General features: G+C 49.9%; 1 protein-coding gene across 2 annotated transcripts in view; it reads right to left on the reverse strand.

Annotated features, from left to right (window-relative positions):
• Window positions 1-6197: 6197 nt before the first annotated feature.
• Window positions 6198-22265, reverse strand: part of BABAM2 (BRISC and BRCA1 A complex member 2) — a 419181-nt gene continuing 403113 nt past the window's right edge. For both annotated transcript variants that reach the window (XM_046660582.1, XM_046660583.1), the window contains one exon: window positions 6198-6647. In XM_046660582.1, the coding sequence (XP_046516538.1) occupies window positions 6584-6647 (64 nt within the window). In that variant the 3' untranslated portion in view covers window positions 6198-6583. The remainder of the gene's footprint in view (window positions 6648-22265) is intronic.

Consider the following 22265-nt stretch of genomic DNA (forward strand, 5'->3'; position numbering starts at 1 on the left):
GTCAGATGTCCAAACTCACTGAGCCCTTCGGCCAGCCCCATGACATAGTAGCCCCATTTTACAGAGGAAGAAACTGAGGTCAAGAGGCTTGTTCAAGTTCACGCCTCTAGTAAGTGGTGGAGGCAGGATTTGACTCAGGCAAGCTGGCTCCAGAGCCCACGGGCCTCATCTCCAACAACAAGCCAATTAGTCAAGGGCTTGGTTTCACTGAAGCGAGGCTCTAGTCTGGTTAGTTCCCCGAAGAAGTTACTCCCCCGTGGCTGCTGCCTGCTGAGTGCCGGCAGTTGGAGTGGGTGAGGTTGGGGGCCACTGCGCTTGGGTGGCTGGGGTGACAGCGGGCAAAGACAGAGGAGGTCCCGGAGAGGGCAGCCTGGGGTGTCAGTGCAGGCAGGAGGTCAGGAGAGACAGGCGGGGGCAGCTGGCTAGGTTGTGTAACCCGCAAGCCCACGCAGGCGGAAAGCTCCAGCGTGGAGTCAGGGCGAGGAGTCTTCCCCCGATGTGGGCCTGTGCTTGAGCCCCGGGGAGTGGGCACTGAGGCAGGATAAGGGGTATCAGAGTCATCTGAAGCCCTGGCTGTTTGCAAGAGTGGGTGTGTATGCGCTCTCAGTGAAGGAACCAGTGGGTGAGCAGTCTCCCCCAAGGGTGATCTGAACCCGGACCCCTCCCCAGGCATGACACCAGCCCCCAGCTGGGCTATGAAGTGAGTCCAAGGTAAAAATCCTTCCACAAACATACTTGAATTTATGTACCAAAATGACTACTTACTCCTTCAAAGTTGTACCCAGGGGAGGTGACATTCTTATTCTGCAGACATTGCCATACACAAACGATTTTTGGCCTAGCAGGAACTGCCATCAGAGCCCTGACGCCTTCCTTTGGCTCTCCGCTGTGATGGCCTGCCCTAGTTCTCTGAAGGGTCAGAAGACCAAGAAGGCCGTGGGTATGAAGGACCCAAAACAGGACCTGGAATATTAAGCATGGTGCTCCAGAGGGCAGCTGTCACCATTAACACCCACCTACCACCTTGTTTCTAGAGGGTGCCTGGCACCCTCTTGGCTTCTACTCTGTAAGCACCTGCCCAGATCATTGGGAGCTAGGTAATTCCGTTTTGTAGCACAAGTGTGATCATGGAATTGAAAGGGATGGATTTTCTTGCGTGGCTCCTAAACTGGCTCAGAGGGCATATTCCAAAGAGAATCTTTGGAACGAGGAGACCTCTGTAGAGGGACTCTGCTCCCTGGGGGCTTAGAAGAAGGGGTGATGGGCTGTTTCGGAGGAATGAGTGTCTGTCGCACCCTCCACACGCCACTTGGCTCATCCCAAGGTGGTGCAAAGGGAGCTGGCCCAGAGCAGAGGGTCATTTCGGTCATTCTTGGGTCGCTTGTGGGGCTACTTTATTGTCATAATTAGTCATAATTTATCATGACCCCAAGCATGACCTTGCAGGCTTGTAAAGTGTGGTTCTTCCAAAGGGATCAGAGAAGAATGAAGGAGCAAATGTGGGAAGCCTGATGAAGGGTAACACGAGCTATGTTAGGAAACAACCCTTGCAGATTTCATATTTAACCCGGAATAAGTTCATGAATCCTGCTGTCTTTGGTAATACCTTGGAAATTTTCCCTAATAATTGCAACAACTGTTTCCATCTTGTTTTCCTCGGATATTAGGCCATTATTTCAACCAAATATGTTCTGGACTTTTACCTGAGAATATGGCACAGGCTTTGAAGTCAGATTTTTTCCAGCTGTGGGCTGGTCCTGGCTTAGCTATCTGAAAGTCAGTTGGTATTTATATACATTTACACATCCATACAATAGACTTAACTGCGTATCCAGACTGCTTCAAGGTACATGTTAGTTGGATGCAGAGACACAGACCCCCTGTGGTGAAGTCTGGCCTGGGACCTGGCAGAGCTGGGCCTGACTCCTGCTTCCATCTGATCTCAGCCAGTCCCAACCACTCCAAGCCCCTCTCCTCATGGAGAAAATGGCGAAAACAAATACATAAATGTCTCATACAGGGCCTTGTACACAGTAGACGCTCAATAAATCTCTCTGCATTTAGGGAAGCTGGATAGGAAAAGTGGAAAGAAACAAAGACCTGGATTCACTTCCTTTGTGTAGCAGGAAGGGGGATGGAAAGGGAGAGAAGGAGGGAGGCAAGGAGGCACAGAAAGAGGGGAGGCAGAGAAGGTAGGATAGATGAATGAATAAGTAAATATACCTGCTTGCTGTCCTTGGGTAAGTTATTTAACCTCTCTGAGGCTCAGTTCTTTATCTAGAAAATGGGGATAACAATACCTACCTCATTTAGTTGTTTTGAGGATTAAAAAAGACAACACATAGAAAGTAGCTAGTATAGAGTGTCAGGCAAGGCTCAGTAAAGGCAGCCACCACCATGACCATCCACCCAGCTCCCTATTTCTATTTGGCATCCGGTCTAGTCCCCTAATTTTCATTCTCCTTGCACTCCACACAGGCACCATAGACGCATACAACAAAAAGGTGATGTTTCTTCTCTTGTTTTCATTTTATAAAGCACCAATTAATTATGATGCCACTAATGGACTTAGGTGCCACTTTACCATTAGCCGCTGTTCTTAACATTCATGTTAGGGAGAACTGTGGGCCGGGCCAGCCCCCAAGAACTGGGGCAGGTGCTAGGGCTAGTGCTATTTATAGGCCCAAGCAAGAGGCAAACCGAATGTGGTTGTTTCTCTGAAGGCTGTGACTTCAAAACAAGAGTCCATAGCCATCAGGAACCGAAACTGAGTCCGAAGCAAAAGTGACCTGCGCTGCTCTGATTTTCCTGCCTGTGGGAAAGCAGGGGCCGGGGCGAATAAGGAGGTCACTGGGTTGTCTGTGCTCAAGCACCGCCAAGCCTGAAGTCCCGTGGGGATGGGGGTGGAGGGAAACCCCCCAGATACATGGAATCTCTCATAGCTTACAATCAAGATGATTCATCATTTTGTCTTCCTAGTAATCTAGATGGGGTCACTCTTCCAAAGGCCACATTCATTGACAGGTTTTTTTGAACAGGGGCATTCTGTCTTTTTAGAGAAAGGCCAAAGTCAACACCAGAAATTCCTTTTTTCTGGTCGGCAATCATAACAGCCAATACTGCTCACTTTGGTGTGCCAAGCACTGTACTTGTTGCTTTATGTACTTTTTACATTTAATTCTCACAATCTGGGAGGCAGATATTATTTATTCCCATTTTATAGATGAGGAAAACAAAACTCAGAGAGATGAAGTAAACACCCACACAGGAGCCCACCCACCCCAGCAGAGGCTCCCAGCACCACCACCCTCCCTGCTGCGTCCCGTGGCCTCATGTTGAGCTTGAAATTGGTCATAGTGGGAATATTTACACCATGGAAACTGGCAAACAGCACAAATGAGGGCCCCCTCCTTTTTTTCCTCTTTTTTTTTTAAACCACTGAAGAACTGCTTGTTCACTATTTGCCAGGCACTAAGTGGGGAGAGCCAGGATTCAAGTGTGTCTCTCCTCCTCAAGCTCAGATTCTTTCCAGTTTATCCCCAGAAGAAAATGGGTCTTTTCTAAGGGAGCACTGGCTGGCGGCAGGTGGTGGGTCCTGGGGAAGCCGGAAGGCTGGGAGGAGGCGACCTCTGGCTGCCTGGGTCTCTTGTGCCTCCTCCCGGGTCCCCCCAGGAGATGTGTTGTTCATATCCAGGTATTATTAGTAAACACATCTGAGTCCTTTTCTTTGTGCTGACCTAAAGACTCGACTGAAATTACAAGGGCTGAGTAAGCTGGAGACAGGATTTACGAGGTAATAATAATGTGCTCTCATATATGGCACTTTTCCTCTTCAAAGCCTTTTATAGCCATTTACTAATTAGTCCTCGGCTGCAGTCTGTGTGCGGGTACAATGCTCGATGCCCGGCTGAACTAGCAAGAAGTGCTTAAAAAACGTACAGTTGACTGTTGCCCATTCACAAGCACCACTTGCTTCGGTTGCTATCAGGGAGAGAGAAAAATCTCGCAAACACTGGTTTTGAGTCCCTGGCACTTGAAACATGAAGTGGCTATTGTCAATTTCTGTTGTTTGGTTCCCCCTAAGAAAATCAATCCAAACCCTCCCCCTGTGCTAAGAGGGCTGAAAGTCTTTCTAGAAACCACATACTCTCCATGCTCACAAACCTATACATAGTATATCATCCTTTACTGGGCAAGAAAAGCTCAGTCTCCATTTGTTTACTAGAGTCACGGATCTAAGTGAGAAGGGCACTGCATCTGGGGCCAGGAGCCAGGTTAAGTCCTGACTCTGGCACTGACTGGCTGGTGATTGCGGTCAACTCACTTAACCTCTCTGACCTTGTTTCCTCATCAGTGGAACAGGGACGACCCTACTCACTCTCTTACTTCACAGGTCTGCTGCACAGATGTGCTGAGATCCAGCATGTGACAGCACTTCCGAGTCAGACTGTGCCTGCTACGCAGACTCAGGGCATATCATTGAGGATCAGGCCAGCCTGAGCATATGTGGACCCCTAGAGGTTGGCAGAGACACGGGGGCCATTCCCAGATCACACTGCCTACTACTGACTGCTGTCACCACTAACTGGCTATCTGAAACGTCAAGGGTCCAGGCTACGTGACCTCACCCCATCCCCCTACTGCCTCTGCTAGAACTGCAGCTGGACCTCCTACTGGGTCCAAAGCAAACCCTGACTCAGTCAACTCTTGGCTCTGCAGGCAGCGAGCCCAATCCATGTCCTTCCATGGTGGGGGCGTCGCACAGCAATTCTAAATGACAGTGTCATGCAGCAGAGAGTGGAGCTTGGCACACAACTGCCCTGAGGCAGAGGGCGCAGTCAGCTGGCCAGGGTCAGAAGAGACTCGAGTGGTCAGCTGGCTTGGGGGTCACGACCAACCGCTCATCAGAATCACCTGGGGAGCTTTGTCAGCCTCCAGAGGCCCAGGCCCGGGGAGAGACTGTGAGTCAGCAGAAGTGCAGGGGGCCTAGAGCAGTGGTTCTTGAAAAAGCTCCCGGGTGATTCTGATGAGGTGAGTCCTGCATTACACAGAGAGGGGACTTACTCAGTCACCCTGCCAGCTAACGGCAGAGCTGGGTGCAGACACAGGACACTGGCCTGTTCTCTGTCATGGGAATTCCCAAGGTTTCAGGGCAGGGGGCAAAGTCCCCATGCGGTGAAAGAACCCAGAATTGGACAGATTCCAGCTGGTAGCCAAGCCGGGAGGTCTGTTCAAGCTGTTCTCTGAGCTCCTGAGAACATTCCTGGGTGCTGGAGAACACAGGAAGGAAAAGTGTCCCTCACCAGGCCTCACAGGGCCCCGAGCTGGTTCCCTTTCAGGCTCTCATGGGAAAATGGGGCTCCAAGAGAACAGTGCGGGCCAGGTGAAAGCCTGTGCAGGTCCTGCAGCAGGTGGAGCCGGGGCTTCACCTCCCCTGGGAGGGGAAGCAGGCTGAGGTTAGAGCACAGGCAGCACAGGCCAGCTGCTTGTCTCTGTCACCTCTGTGCACAGTCCTACTTCCCTGTGAAGGCTTCGGGATGGAATAAGGGTAAACTAAATGGCAACTCTCGTAAAGCAGTCAGGGTGGCTGTCACCTTGTGTGGAAGTTAAGGCAAGTGGTGTGATGGTCTGGAGAGGCCTGCCTCCCACTCCTAGGCTGGCTCCTCATTTGCTGTGTGTGGGGTGGAAACAAGATCCATAAATTTCGGAAAAACAGAGCTTGCTCAGGATATCTTCCCCAGCTCGTGCTGGATGGCTATGGATCCATCCTGAGGATGCCAGGATGGGCCCGGTTATCACATACACACCAGTGACAACCCATGAGAGCCAACCTGTGTCTTCTAGGTAAAATGTGCACAGTGATGCATAAGCCCAAAGAGCTCTCCCATCAGCCTAGGGAGGGGAGCCGGGAGGGGGTGGATTCACTGACACAGTCAGCAAACTTTAATGACTGCCTCCTGGGTCAGGATGGGCTGTGCAGACAGCACACACACGGAGGGAGGGTTGGCGGTGGAACCCAGTCGTTCCGTAGGCCAGCCTTGGGCCTGGCTGGCTGGGTGGCTGAAACCATGCAGGTTGGTCAGGTTCATTCAGGCAGCGCATTTTCCAATGGAGGACTGCCTCATTTGGGAAATGTTGGGGTGTAAAACACACACATACACACACACACACACACACACACACACAGAGGACGCTAGTTTTAGGGGAAAAAAAGCAAAGAGGGGGTTTAACCTTAAAACTTAAAGGAGGTCTCAGAGACAAAGGCTTTGGAATAAGGGTGTGTGCATTTATGATGTCTTACTTTCCCTGGAAAAACACTGTCTCGTGATTTGTGATTTTATTTCTCCCAACTAAGAAATATACTGAAGGAAACAAGGAGGGAGGAACCAGAAGTGGGAAATTCAAGGATCCAGGTTACTGCCAGCCAGTTCAAGTTGAGGTTCCAGTTGGGGCGCACAAAGCTGCTGTGTGAGCAAAATGCTGCCATGAAGACATTCCAAGTGGCTTCCAGGAAGCGGCCATATGTGCTGACACGCATGTGGACAGAGCAGTCTGGCTGGCCACCTCTCAACACTGGTGTTTCCTAGAGCTTTCCATTGGCAAATGCTGCCTCCTGGAACTGAGGGACAAAGGTTTTGAAATAAGCCCTGGTGGGAAAGAGGGGGAGAAAAAAAATTGTGGTTAGCACAAACAACTTGAAAAAAAGTGCAACTCAAGAGCTTTCAACCTAACTCAGAACAGTTGTTATTTATTGTTCATGCATCTTGGGTTGGATTTTCCTTCCCTGCTGATGCAAAGCCCTGTGGATTTTTCCAAGGATTTTTCACTACTGTGCTATCTTGCATGGATACTTAGAGGGCCTGTATGCAGACCTTCCTGCATGCCAGTTCTTATTAGACATCAGTACTCAGGTTCTGTCTGTCCTTCCCCAGGCCAAAGACTAGGGCTTGATCCAAACTACAAGCCAGAGAGTGACCAAGCCAACCACCCAGTTCTTTTCATGATCTGAAATATCAAGAGGTTGCACTTTTCACTCTCTTGGATCTTTGACTCCATACAGACTAAGAGGGTCTAATAAATAGAATTTCCAAGTGATCCATGGTTTCCATTAATTTCCAAACCTATGTGTAGTCTAGTCTACTGGGAAGAAGGCCAGGCTGGGTATCAAGAGAACCTTCCATGGTCAGTCACAGACTAGTGACAGGATCTGGAGCAGACCATGTGGCCTTTCTGGTGCCCAGATTTGAATCTGTAGAAGAGGGCTCCACATTCTACTTCAGGAGAGGGGCATGTGCTGTGCCTGCTCTTAGAGGAGGGGACAGACACATAAGTGATACCAACTGAGGTAGTAAGGGCATTTCTGAAGGTCCTATGAGGCACTGGTCTGGGGCAGCCAGTGAAGGCAGACGTGGGGTAGGCATTACGGGTGTTTAGGCAAAGGATGGAGCAGGAGCAGAGGCTTGGGGGCATGGGACAGCTTGCTGTGAGCTGGGAACTACAAGCTCCGCCAGAAGACAAAGGGTGAGGTAGAAAGTAGAGGGCGAGGGAGCTGGAGAGGTCGGGGTGGGCACCCCATGCCCCTGGTCACCCAGGCTTGCCTCCTAGTTCTTCCTCCCTCTCCCATATCCCATGAGATCAGAGTAGTCACACCTTACTTCTCCAGAAGTGGCTGACTCAGAACTGTGACATGAACTAGGAAAGGCCACCAAGAAGACCTGTCACCAACAGTACTGCAAAGGCCTCAAACAGCAATCCTTCAGTGTAGGGGCAAGTAGCCCCACACAACTCAACAGGGTCACACAAGCAGTTATCAATGACACCCTCCCCCAACACCAAGTCAAGTGAAACCCCTTTCACGTCCCACCATGTTGCTCTGGCTTTCTCAGTCCTAGCCTCCACAGCCTCTCTGCAGCACCTAAATGTTGGCTCCCCTCTCTGGAAGCTCTCTTCCTGTGTCTTACACATCACAGACCTCATTCTTCTCTCCTGCCCTCCCTGCCACTCCTTCCCCACTCCCAGAGGCACTCTCTCCTTGGGTCTCTTCCCATCCTGCTCTCCACTCCCCTCACACACAGTGTGGTTACTCTCAGGCTCAGATCATCTTTAGCAGAGAACCACCCAATCTGGGGCTCCAGTCCTCATTTCTCTCCCAAACTTCCAGTTCCACATTTCCAATCACCGGTGGGACATTCTGACCTGGATGTCTCTCTGAAATTCAACCAGTATGTTCCAAACGAAGTTTTCATCAATATTATGTATTTGAAAGTGCTCTGGCCCATTTGTACTTCTGTATCAGAACCCTCAGTTTCTACTTCTCCCTAAATCCCTGTGGTGATTTCATCCTGAAGGTTCTTCCTCTTCCTCTTCAATGTCCCTTTATCCGTCCTGACACTCCCTGGCTCCCAGGCTTGTTATTTTCAACAAACCAGTGGAGGAGCCCATTTCTCCCCTGGACACAAGGCTTATTTCGCCTCCCTGCTGCAACTAGCTAAGGTTTCTTAGAGTGCGGGTCTGTCACAAACCCCAACCAAGATCACTCACGTTCCCTAGCCTCGCAGAGAGGCCCTCAATGATTTTCGCCATCTGCCTCCAATACGTAAAACATTTTTTTTGCTCTTTTCCTCCTTTATGTTTTTGGGATCATGCACCAATCCTCCATCTTTGAGAAGCTAAGAAAGCTAAGATCCTCTCCCAGCAAAACTGCAATTCAGTCTCCCCACTGCAACTGGGGGATGTCATAGTCCCCCTGAAGTGGTCCAGGATATGACCCTCACACCCCGCAATCTGGCCACTTGCTCTTCCTCACACATATCATTTTCCACCTCTGGGCTTTATTTATGGTCAGGCCAAATGCCCTTGCTCCCCTCCATCTTCCCTGGTCACCAGAAGTTTCTTTCCCTGCATGCAGATACTCTTTGTGCTTCTTCCAGGGCATGTGTCACATGTGCACGTGTCTTGCTGGCCAGGCTACACTGTGGGTCCTTGAAAGCAGGGAGTATATTCTCTTCTTGGTGACCCCAGAGCCTGCTCATAGAGAGCACTCCATGAGGCCTTTGTGGATGGAATTAAGGTAACTACTGATGGCTACTACTCTGTGAGAAGTTAAAGCATGTCCATTACACACTGTTTAAGAAGGTGAGAAAGAGTAACCCTAGAAAGCAGACAAATGTAATATTTAGGTACTGAAGAAGAAAACGCAGTCCATTCTCAAACTTCAAAGTATGCCAACAATTAATGAAAAAGAAAGATAAAACACCTTCCTCCATCTACATCCTGCTCAACACGGTCCTGAGCCAGCCAAACCGTCACCTTCTCTGAGACTCATGACCTCAAAGCCCTGGCCCACCCACTGCGCCATGCCACAGCCGTCCTTATGGAAGGGGGACTGCGTGAGGTGGAAAGAGCCCTGGGTCCAGAGCGAGGCTGGAGGAAGAGAGAAGCCTGCGCTTTATTTCCCCATGGTGAGTAGGGGTGGGTCACCCACGCTGATATGACGCTCACACAGGACAACCTGTGGGAAGGGACACTGTCAACTGTCCGCCCCCACCCAACATGAGGGATGTTCATTCCTCACTTACGTTTCACCTGCTGCTATTTCCCCAGCAATACGTGTGTGTTCCCTGAGGAGAGCCTGGTGGCCCTTCTCCAGAGGGTCAGAGACTGACAGGCTGCTGCCAGCCTCCACCGCATTTGCTTCACTGCTTGAAGTACACTGTGGAGTGTGACCCACCCCAACACCACTGGGCAGGATGGTGCCCCTTCCCCAAGTTACAGGTGAGGACACTAGGGGAGAGGCTGTGGGCCCTGTGATAGGCACCTGAGGAGTGAACGTGCTGGCCACTGATGAAACTGGCCCTGGGCACTGGGGCAGGGTGCTCTCTCCCTCTCTCTCTGTCCTCAGGCCCAGAGTCACACTGTGTCCTAAAGCAAATCTTATCAGCTCAGTTTTTCCTTGGAAACTTCTGGGGGAAGGGGCTGCAACAGTACGAGTTCCTTAGACCAAAAGGTCTTGGCAAGAGCGAGCATGCTTCACAGCGAGCTCTCTCCTTCTTCAGAAAGTTCTGAAGTTTCCTGTTCTCTCCTGGGCTTTCCCTGCCAGGGCAAACTGCGTGACACCAAGGGGAAGCAGTGTGGAGAAGGGCTATTTAAAGGCCTGATGCCACCAGCTGTTGTCACTGAGTGCTCCACAGCTCAGAGCCTCATGGAGTCGGCTTAGAAGGGGGAGGAGGGCAAGGGGAAAGTGACAACTGGCTCCCCCCCATTTATAGATTTCAAGTGCTGTTTTAATTTATCTCACTTTTTATCAGAGAAAATGGAGAGCTGCCCAGAGTATAGCTTGCCAACAGCACTAGTTATCTGTAACCTTTTTAAAAACTCTGACCCACAGACCAAGTGTATGGTAAGCTTTAAAAGGGTAAGTGTGTTACACGGTGGGGGAGGGAAGGTATCCCGTCTCCTTGTTAACTGGCCAAGAGGGCCCGCGGGGAGAGAGGCCCTGAGTCAGTCAAGCTCCTCATTCTGCTCGTGCTGGAAGGGAGTTTATTTTTAGACCAAATTAGAGCTAAATATGCCTCAGGACAACATGAGGTTCTGACCCTCTTCACTGATCCCAGTCCCTCTGCTCTGGGTTTTAAAAAATCACAACTCAGTCCAATTCCAGAGTCTCAAGTTAGGGGAATGAAACTTAAAGAACTGACCCCAGGCCGAGGCAGGGTAAGTTTTCCACGAATTCAGAGCAGGAGTGGCTCCGGGTCCAGGCCTCAGCTCACAGGCACGGCAGGGGGCCCAGCAGACAGACCCCTCAGACCAGGAGTCAGGGAACTGGGGCGCTCAGTGGGTCTACTTTTCTGGACGTTGGGTTCAGGGGTAAATCTCTTCCCTTCTCTGGGTGTCAGATCCCTCATCTACAAGGCAGGGAGCTGGGCCTGATGATCTTGAAGGCCCTGTAGCTGTGAAGGACAGGTGGTGTAGTGTGGGCTCTGCAGCCAGCCACACCCGGGCTCAAGGCCTGGCCCTGCTCCTTACTGGCTGTATTGCTTGGGCAAGTGACTCACTTCTTTAGCTTTAATTTCTCAACTAAAAAGGGGGAATAATGCTGCCTACCTTAAAGGGTAATCCCCATGAGGATTACATGAGATGGTCCAGCTAAGCACTTGGCCTGGCTCCTGGCATAGTAGATGATCAATAGATGTCAACCGTTACCATGGGGAGCAAGCTGGGTCTGAAGGGAGAGACTCTGAGTCTGTGGGAATAGCCAGAGCATGTGTGGCTGCAAAAGAGGGAACCCCTGTGTGGAAAGAGAGGTCCTAGGGTCCTTGCTCTCAGTTCATCCTTTCTCCTGTGGATTCTTGGATCACTTCTCACTTATCATATTAAACTGGCAGTTGGAGGCACAGAGATGACCAGTCTTGGGGTGGGACACCCAGCCAAAGTTGTTGGGATACTGTGCATCTCTTGAAACCAGTCCAGAGCTGCTAGTGGCATACGTGTGGTATCTAATGATGAGCTCAGCAGTGAGAGGCACACACATGCCTTGCTGTCTTCTGCCCAAGCCTGCTGGGTGTGATCCTGTGTGCAGCTCTGGTCAAAGGCTTGGTCAGGGAGGAGGTCAGCTGTGGGATCGAGAGGGATGTTTAAGAATCATGGGGCTCTGGCTCCCATGATGGGGGGTATTGAAGTTGGTCCAGTCCTCAAGCAGATGTTCTTCTGTCCAGGATAACATGTACCACAAAGGGGAGAAAATGGGGCAGGTGGAAAGAGCATTGAACCATGAGGTGGAAGACACAGATTCTAGTCCAGAGCCTGGCCATTTTGTCAACTGGAAGTGGGACTCAGTTTCCTCTCCTGTAACAGGAAGATTTATACTTGATGATCTCTTAGTGACACCCAGTTATGGTTCTGAGATATCCATGTGACCTTGACAAAGTCACTTAATCTCTTTGTGTCCTGATTCTTCCTCTGTTAAATTAGGACACCAGCCACACCCAGGGCCCAACACACCAGGGGCGGTGGTAGAGCCGTGAGGTGGTGGTGGGAGGTATTGTTATTACCCGGGATACTTTTTCACAAACGGGGCAGGGCTAGTGATGAACACTGCAGGGCTCCGAGCAGACATTTAGTGGCTCCACAGGCAGTTGATGGAAGCTGTTCCTCTCAGCCATCCCTCTGCCCTCACACAGAGGGGAGGGCCCGTAAGAAGTTGTCAGGGGAAACAACGCCTGAAAAATTAAGTAATCTATGTGTTCTGGGGAAGGGGCACTGAAGAGAGTTCTGACAGGGCACCATCAGGGAAATCCTCAGCAGCCTTGGGCTGAAGGCAGTTAGGAGCCTTTGCTCAACAAGGTCTCGTCAACAGGGTTTCTCCATTCTTGAATTATTTATTCAATGGATCTTTTCAACAGGATAAAAATCCATGAAATCAATATCTGAAAATCTGAATCAATACAACTTTAAGAAAATGAAAATAAAAACAAAGATAATAAAACCCAAAGAGGTTGGGGACTCTGTGGAAAGGGAAGGAACCACATAAAGCAGGTTAAGCTTTGCACAGCTGGCGCTCCTAACACTCTCGAGTGTGGCAGGAGTCATGCTCCCATTTTGCAGGTGAGAAAACAGAAGCTTAGTAAGTTTAGTCAAGACACCTGCCCAATGTTACCCTAATCCCAGTGCCACTGGAGCACATCTCCCCACTGGAGCACATCTCCCCACTAGCACACATCTTCCCACGGGAGCACATCTCCCCACTAGCACACATCTTCCCACGGAAGCACATCTCCCCACTGGAGCACATCTCCCCACTAGCACACATCTTCCCACGGGAGCACGTCTCCCACTGGAGCACATTGTTCCATGGAAGCACATCATCCCACTGAGCACATCTTCCTACTGGAGCACATTGTTCCACTGAGCACGTCTCCCACTGGAGCACGTTTTCCCATTGGAGCTCATCTTCCCACTGCCGCATGACCACACAGAGGAGACCCTATGGTCTTGCTGCCTTTAGCCTTGTCTCCTTGGGGCCTTTTATCTTGTAAGAGCCTAAATAATTGCCCTCTTCCAAAACAGGACTCAGTAATCTCTTTCTGGAATTTCAAGATGCTTTTCTTTGGGTAATCATAAGATGAGCCTTATGATGTTTGCTGGAGTTAGGCCAATCTAGTGGTGGGGTGGGATGGGGTGGGAGAAGTGGTTCAGGGACATGACTCTCATTGTCAGGAAATCAAGGACATATAAATCAAGTCAGAATTCATTTTTGCAAATAGAGGCAAGTTCCCAAACATCTAAGGCTCATTTCTTTTTCCAGTTTTCTTCTGCAGCTGTGACTTCAACTGGCACATGTTTTCAATCAGTCATATGAAAACCGATTGTGGTCTGAAAATCAAAGCAGCCCTGTAAATAGTGAAAGACCAGTCTCGCTAATCATTCCTCGTGGTCTTGCCTTGTCCTCATTGTCCTGAATGGCCACTGTAAATACTGACTCATTTGGTGTTACTCTCCTTGTGTCAAAAGGTCATCCTGATAATAGGATCTCTATAAAGAGACCCAGTTCTGCTTCAGTGCCCTTCACCCCAAACCTTCCAAAGGCCCCCGTGAAGACGGTGCATCCAACTCTGGGTGACTTGGTGAGCAAGTGACTGGCTTGATGGAGCTTATTTTGTAGCTGTGACCTGGGCGAGGTCAGCATGGCTCTCTAGTGTGGTCTTTAGCAACAAACAAGAGGTTGTGACTGGTTCACGTACACAGCCTCCCTAAACGCGCCAACACTTGAGCAGGCCTGGTTTATTTTTAGGGGGTCTAAACTTGCAAAACAAGAAAATTAACACACTTGAGTGACACAAAGGCTTGTTATTACACTGAGAGCACAGTATCACACGCTCACAGCATCAGGCAGAGGCCCTGCCCTCAGCTAGAATCACTCTCCCCTCTGCTGGATTCCAGGGCACATGGGCCTCCAACCTCAGGTCCCGCCCTGGTCTTCCTTGAGTTTGATGTTGAGACGGGGTCAAGACTGTCTCCTTTGCAGCTCGGGCTCCTCGCCTGTGAGACGGCCGAGACCGTAGTTTCAGTGTGTGTTGAATTAAATCAACTGCTGTTTTAGGAGGACTTCAACAACCAACCAACTGGGATCCATTTCTAGACATCAAAGTATTGGGATGAAATCTGGCTCCTACTAAATCATAGGGTATTTTTAAACGCTTACTAAAACGATCAAAATTACCTAGTGGTTCTCTCCTTCTGAGGCCCTCTGAGGAAGCCCTCTGGAGCCTGGCCAGGTCCTCTGGGCTAAAGCAGCTTGCAGCTGGCTTCTGCAAATGCAGAGGCCAGACCTTGCTCCCTGGGGGCAGGCATCCCTGTTCCCTTGGCCTCCCCTGGTGCAGTGTATGAGAAGGTGGAGGAGGACAGAAGATGCCAGCTGGCCAAATGAGAGGGAGGGACAGGATAGACCTCATGGGATCCTGAGCTTCCCCCAGCCACAGAGCTGCCTCCTTCCTCTGGGCTCCATCTCTGCATGCATCTATCTATCATATTTCAGCCATTCTCCCCCATCCTACTATACGCTCCTTGACGGCAAGACCCACAGGTCACATTCATCCACTTCTGCATCCTAGCTTCTAGCATAGTGCCCAACACACAGCAGCCCAATATTTCTCAAACAAATGTAAACATTCGGCTTATTTAAAGATGTACTTTAGCATTATAAAATTTTGTAACAGAAAGAAACCTCAGAGGTCACATAGTCAAATCATTACAGGGAAGGGAAAACAGGGCCAGAGAAGTTGAGGGTCCCCCTAACACGGCACATAATTATAGCTGTTAGCACAGGTCTTCTCTGTAAGCCCCTTGGGGGCAGAATTTGGGGATGGTTCATCCTTAGTGCCCCATGGGGCTCACTTTCCTTAAGGCCTCACAGCAGGTGAAGGTCAATTTGGTATATGAATGAATGAAGGAATGAATGCCCCAACGGGCTGACTTAAGGCCCCAGAGCTAGTAGGCAGAGTCTGAACCAGTCCTCCCTATCTCTGCTCTCAGGCTGATGCTATTTTCACCATGAACCTACCTGATGAGAGGCTGGGGGGAGGGGTTGGCAGTGTGACCACTGAGAAAGGATGGGGGTACGCCTAGCTAGGTTGAGGCCAGATAGTGAGCGTAGGGCGCTAAGCACTGCGGTGCTGCCTGGGGCCTGGGATGCCAGAGCAGAGCTGTAGCCCTGTGGTCATCTTGTCTCCCTGTCTGCACCTGCCTGGTGTGCCTCAGATGGCAAGTGCCTCGGCAGCAGGCACTTCAAGTCCTCTGCTAACTTTGCTTAGGGCTGCATGAGCAGGACCTCAGCACTGGCTGCTGCTGACGGCCATGCGGGGATCTCTCCACAGGCCCGGCCAGAGGGAGGGCTCTGGGGAGAAGCTGGTCGCCTGTCTGATGGCCGTGAGTCACTGCCAAGGTCACAGATTACCCTCCCCTTCTTAGTTAGCAAGAGGGGAAAAACCAAAGGACAGACCTTAAAGAGGAAATGCTTAGGGTCCCAGCCGAGCAGACCATGCAGAGTGTGGGTCCTGGCCAGTGTGGGGTCCAGGCCCCAAGTCTCAGCCCAGCGGGGATTGTGCTTCAAGGCTTCTGCTCAGCATTGCCAGGCATCAGCCTCCACAAGAAGGTGACAGACCTCCAAAGGACTGGGAGAACACTTAGAGATCAACTCTTTGGGGCCTAAAACCGTCTTCTCCTCCCAGAGAAGATCTCTGGGGCTTTTCAGTGTTGTTTGCCTGGTTGTCAGTCTGGTTTCTCCCACTAGACTCTCAGGAGCTAGAGGCTGCAGCTCATGTCCCCACAGCTGCTCAGGTCCCAGCCTGCTCCTTTTGGGCACACCCTTTGGTCACTCCAGCACTGTGGTTGTCTGCCCTCCTCACTGGGTGTTCAGATATCCCTTGAAGATCTAGGGGAGGGGCAGCAAGGATGGCCATGACCCCTCTCCTTTTCAATCTAATCCCCCACCTGGCAGCTGAGATAATCTCCCCAGATGCCTGGCTCTCTGGGCTTACAGACGGAGAAGTAGCAATTCCAAAAGAAGAAACTGTTCAATGGGAGAGGGTGCCCAAGGCCTACCCTCCCTTCTGGGGTGCAGTGGGCTTAACAGGAACTTCAGGCGAGCTATGCTGGGCTGGAGTATGGGAAAGTTCCACGGCAGGCTGGCAGGAGGCAGAACTTTTGGCAGGTGGAGGGCCTTCTGGGTCCTCTCAATCATGCTGAAGGGCGCTGCGAGGGTGCAGAGGAGCACAGGAGGAGGAGCTCACCTGCCTCCTTGGCTCACTCCATTCCGCAAGAGCCCAGGGCCCTGCACCTGCTGGTGACAGGTAGCTCTGTGGCCTTGTGTGCCAGTTACAGAGAGGGAGGGCAGGAAGGAAGGACTGGAAGGAAAGGAGGGACATACACACAACATGGATAAACGATACTCGCACCAAACAGGCTGGTTCAAGCGATGGGTGTAACCCATTAGTGGGTTGTGAAATTTAGTGGGTCCTGATCATCATTAAAATAAAATGAAATAAAATCAGAGTGCATCATATGTGGCAAGGAGAAATATTTCTTCTTGAAAGTTTGTTTCAATTATATATGCTGGATTAGGATACAAAATAAATGTCTTATGTGGATTGTGGTTAAAATAGTCTGGAAGCCAGGAATATAAAGGAAGGGATGTGCCTACTACATGCTAGATGACATACTATTTGCTTTCATCTATATTATTTGAATTTACTCCTTCTAATAGGTATCAGGTAGCTATTATAATCTCTGTTTTTGCCAGTGAGAAATCTATAATTCAAAGATGCAAAGTAACTTTTCTAAGATCACACAGCTAATAGGTGGCAATGCTATCTTTGAACCAAGAGCTACTTGACTCCAAAGTGCACATTCTTTCCACACCGCCATGATTTCCAGTGGAAAGAGTGCTGGCGACCGTGTGGGGAGGCCAGGGCTCCCCTCTGGGTCTGCTGTATGACACTGAGTCACTCCTCGGCTTCCTTCTCTACACCATGAGGGACTGAGATAGATGATTTCTAACTGTCTTCGATTTGGTGATCCTCCCCCTCCCAAACATCATTATAGCTATACTGTAGTCTCCTCCATTAAAACTGGAATTGCCAATAGCCCATAATGTATTTCAAGAGCTACTTGTTGCCAACTCCCATTACACTTACATTTGTTCTTACAACGCCCCCCCAAATGATCCTCCCTGTGTGTCCAGAGGTGTTGACTGGTATCTTTAACCCTCATCTAGGGACCTGCATTGAGTGGCTTTTCAGTAGAATTATGACTGTGATAACAAGGGGCAAAAGGGATGAACTTGACTTGCCTCTCGCTTACCCATATGGTTCCTGGAAGTACTACTGCACCATAAAGAAGAATGAGGCCTACTCTGAGTGTCTGGGAGAAGGAAAGGAAAGCACAAGAAAGGCATTTGCAATCCACCTAAGTGTACATGGAAGGCACCATAAATGCTCTCTAAATAATGGGCCCCAGAAGAGCAAAGCGTACCCCAGAAGGTTCCTTTAACATTAAAGTCATTTGGCATCTTAAAACTCTCCAGGTTGTTGAGAAGTACTAAGTTTGTAAAGTGCTATAAAACGGGAGGTATTATTACCCCAGTACAATCAAGCTGTGGACTAGGAATGGGGAGGCTTCAGCTGTGATCCTGGCTTGCTTCTCACTTGCTACGTGACCTTGGATGAGCACTTCACCTCTCTGTGTCCCAGATGCCTCATCTGTAAAGTGAAGGGATGGCTTCTAAGTTCACTTCCAGGTCTAATATACTATTATCCATTATTATTATTATTGCTTTGGTATCAGGCCAACCACTTTAGCCAGAGACAGTTTAAGTGGAAGCAGTAATTAATAAACGACCTCTCCCTGTGCTTTGCTAGAGGGGTTCCCTCAAGAGCTTTAATAAGCACGGTCAGAGGCAATGCATATGTCTGAGGTTTCTATATTATTTCCCTTTTGTCTCCAGATGTGACTTAGGACCCCAAGAATGGATGACCAGCATCCATCCTGGCCATCTTCCTTCCATCCTTCAGATCAACAGACAACCAAACATTCACTCATTCATGGCTCGCTCCTATGCTAGTAAAGGGCTGGTTCCTGTGAGGATCAAGGAATGAACATGAGCAGGGCCTTGGCCCTAGGGGGACACACAGACATGACTCCTAGAGCAGAAAGCTGCATGCTAACCCTGGATGGGAGCTGGGTGGCTTCACTTTCACAGCTATGGGCCACGCCATCCTTGGCCTACTCCTTCTTACTGCTATTGCTCTGGAACAACCAAAGCAAACTTTCTGCCTGGAGTTTGCTTGCTTTTCTGCTCAGAGCTACGCCAGGGCATTATCCAGCAGGCCAGACGTCTAGCACCTTTAATGACTATAATAATAATAATAATTTGCATTTATACAGGTCTTTCATCGGGGGATCTTAAAGTGTATCACAAACAATAATTAATTCTTCTTTGCAACTCTGCGAGCCAGCTAAGTAGGAGCCCATTTGCTCTGCAGGTAAAGGGTACTTTCCTGAACCATGCAACATGCTGGGGGTCTCCATACCTTCTCAAACGTACCCACTCTCAAGGCCTGGCATAAGCATCAGGCCCTCCACAGAGCCTGCTGCCGCCAACCCCAGCCCACAGCCATCTGTCCTACCCACAGCCATTTGTCCTGCCTCTGAAGCTCCATCGCACGAGCTGTTGAGCCAGTCATTTGGTTCTAATCAGAGAAACTCACAGTTGGAAGAGATCTCAGGATCCTGTCCAAGGCAGGACTTGCTCTTAACAGCACTTCTGAGGGGTGATGCTCCAGCCCCTGCCTGAACACCTTTCGTGAGCGAGAGCTCATGACATAAAGGCATTTTTAACAGTTATAATGTTCTTCCTTCTCCTGAACTGAAATCTATCCCCTGGGAAACCCACTCATGGGTCCAACTTTTGCCTCCTAGAACAAAACAATCCTACATAAGTTGTCTGGGGCTGCTGGTTGATGTTTCCTGTATATACATGGTCTACTTCTGTGGTCATCCTTGGGCAGAGCTTGGTGGCTCATGCTCGCTGAGGTTCAGTGGCCTTACGAACTGAAGGATGGCCTTACGAACTGAGGCCTCCACCATGCACTCTGGGCCCCAAGGCCAGGCTGCATTCCTGAGCGCTGTGGGCAAGAGTTCCTTGAGTGTTGCTGGCTTGGGAGCCCTGGGTCTGCCCAGCTTTAAATGTAGCTCTTTAGATTTTTTTCTCCCTCTGGTGAAGACCCTAGAGACTTCTGTGTTCATTTTTGGGGGCTCTACCTCTATGACACAGAAATACTCTAGTTTTCTGTTGAATGAATGACTGACTGACTGGATGAATGAATATCCTTCTTTCCTAAATCTATTCTTAAGCTTAGGCAGTAACTGTCAATTGCAGGGACTGTTTTTGGAGACCAAGGTGGACAATAACCTCTTTAGTTCTTTCTTTCTTTTTTCACCCTTCTTTATCAGAATAAATACTTGGTGCTAAATTTGAAAGAAGGATGCATCAAGTACTGAGCTGGGAAGTGTCATAAGGACAAGAGCTCCATGATCATCCTCCTCTCCAAGGAGTTAGAGACAAGGGAGGCTTCAGGACTGGGGCAGGGGCAGAGGAGCAAATGGGATCCTTTGCTAAGTTTATCTCAAAAAGCTATATCCAGGGCCGGCCCAGTGGCGCAGTGGTTAAGTGCGCACCTTCCGCTTTGGCAGCCCCGGGTTCGCCAGTTTGGATCCCAGGTGCGGACATGGCACCGCTTGTCAAGCCATGCTGTGGCAGGCGTCCCACATATAAAGTGGAGGAGGATGGGCATGGATGTTAGCTCAGGGCCAGTCTTCCTCAGAGAAAAGAGGAGGATTGGCAGTAGTTAGCTCAGGGCTAATCTTCCTCAAAAAAAAAAGCGCTACATCTTCTGGGGAAACCGACAACTCCCTTGAATGATTACTGGGTCCTTGCTGGTAGCTTTGTGCCTGAAAAGACACTCACCCTCCCTCCGCCAAGAGTATATTGTTTGGGTGAGATTTTCCTCACAGTGGCCTACCATGGAAGGAATTTCGAGCATGCATCAAGGGCTGTTGTTTTCCTGAAACCTGTGCCCTGGTGAACATGAGGTCTGGCTTGTGGTGACAGAGCCTCATTCTGCTTTGATTTCACAGGAGTCCCGCTTTCTGCCTTAGAATCAGGGGTGAACATTTTTGGCTTGGATTTGGCCTCCTTCACTGAATTGGGGGATATTTGGGAGAAGAAAACTGGGTCAGAGAGGGAACCTGCCAGTGTCCCTCTGCGGCAAGAACACTCTGCAACCATTCCTATCTGATTTGGAGGGAAGAACATGGATTTCGGAGTCAGAGAGAACTGAATTCAAATACAGGTCTGTCACTTAGTACCTGTGTGTTTTGGGGAAGGTAATTAACCTCTCTGAGTCTCTGTGTACTTCTCTCCGATGGGCCCATAGGACTCGTGCAGTTGCTGTGAGGCAACAGTGCCAGACGCACCAGGAGAACTCACACCCTGTTAGGTTCCTCTCCTCCTTCCCTCCCCTCTCACAAGATAGCACATAAACACCCTCAGAGAAGCTCCTGTTTAATTCAACAAACATTTATTGAATAGCTCCTGTTTACAAGGGGGCCTGGGACACCTGGGACTACTGCCTAATAGTGCCTGCACCTAGCAGGCATTCAGAAGTTGTTGAGTAAGCAAATGAACTAACTTGGTACTTGGTATTTTACAGTTTATAATACACTTTTAAAACCACCACATTTTAATCCAAGCAACAATCATGTGTATGAAATAGATACCATTACTGTATTCCCACTAGATACATGAAGAAATGGGCTTGGAGAGAGTAGGTAATTTACCCAAGGTCAGGCACGTGGTAAAGGCAGAGTGGGGTCTGGATACCAGCCAGTGCTCTGCAACAGCCCACTGTCAGCCCTGAAGGGCCTCCTGTGCCTTCTGTGGCCACAGGCTTAGAGAAGGAAGGGCAAGCCTTTGGGCACCCACATCCCACTTGAAGGGCTCTGGCACCCTTGTCCCACTCGAAGGGTCCTGGGCACCCACATCCCACTAGAAGGTCTCTGGCACCCATGTCCCACTCAAAGGGCCCTGCTGAACTCTGCTCCCAGCCCCATGTCTGGCCATAGCCTCTGTAGCTAAAAGTGAGGGGCATCACCAGAAGCCTGGTGATTTGGAGTAGTAAGTTTTTTATCTATTTATTTATTTTTATTTATTTATTTTTGAGGAAGATTAGCCCTGAGCTAACATCTGCTGCCAATCGTCCTCTTTTTGCTGAGGAAGACTGGCCCTGAGTTAACATCCGTGCCCATCTTCCTCTACTTTATATGTGAGACGCCTACCACAGCATGGCTTGACAAGCGGTGCCATGTCTGTACCCAGGATCCGAACCGGTGAACCCCGGGATGCCAAAGCAGAATGTGCGCACTTAACCACTGTGTCACCGGGCGGGCCCCTGGAGTAGTAAGTTTTTAAAATTGGAAACATTTGCAGACTGGGAGATTTCCCTCTCTCAGGCTTGGGCCCCTGGTCCCATGCTAGAGTATGGGGCAATTCCCCAGTGTGGACTTCACAGGGTTACCCTCACCCTTCCCCACAGGGTGCAGCCCTGAGGCCCACATCCCACTCTATCCCCCCTAGCACGTCTTTCTAGGGCATAGAGAGAAGTGCTCTTGTCCACAAGGACACTAACCGTTCCCTAGCACAGTGCTCTGAACATTTTAGGGGCTCCAAACAGTGACAAACTACATTCCCTCTTGTTCCCAGTAGTCTTTCAGAACAAAGAAAAGAGAGAGGAAGCAGATATTGAGTCCTCAGCTACTGTGGGCTCCTAGCCTCTCTTTCTTCCTAATCCTCTAGCCTCTGAGCTACTGGGAACCGCTGATAAATGCAGAATGAAAAGCGTGGGTTAAGAATCTTTCAAAATTTGCCCACATGGCTGGCCCAAATACAATCTCCAACGTGAGCTGAGAGGTGGAAATCAGATCTGACCGCAAAGCCGTCTCACCCATGCAGAGTTCATAACAGCTTTCTCAAAACCACTCTGACAACACACCCCGCAGAGGGAGGTGTCCTGGTGGAATGTCGTCACTGCACACACTGGGTAACGCGTAACCCAATGCCTCGGGAGTGAGGTCAGTTTCTACCACCATGAGCTTGTCTATTCTGGACCTCTTAACACATTTCTTTGTACTGTAGCATATTACCTTTGAGATAT

This window comes from Equus quagga, chromosome 5, assembly GCF_021613505.1.
Source record: "Equus quagga isolate Etosha38 chromosome 5, UCLA_HA_Equagga_1.0, whole genome shotgun sequence".
NCBI lineage: Eukaryota > Metazoa > Chordata > Mammalia > Perissodactyla > Equidae > Equus > Equus quagga.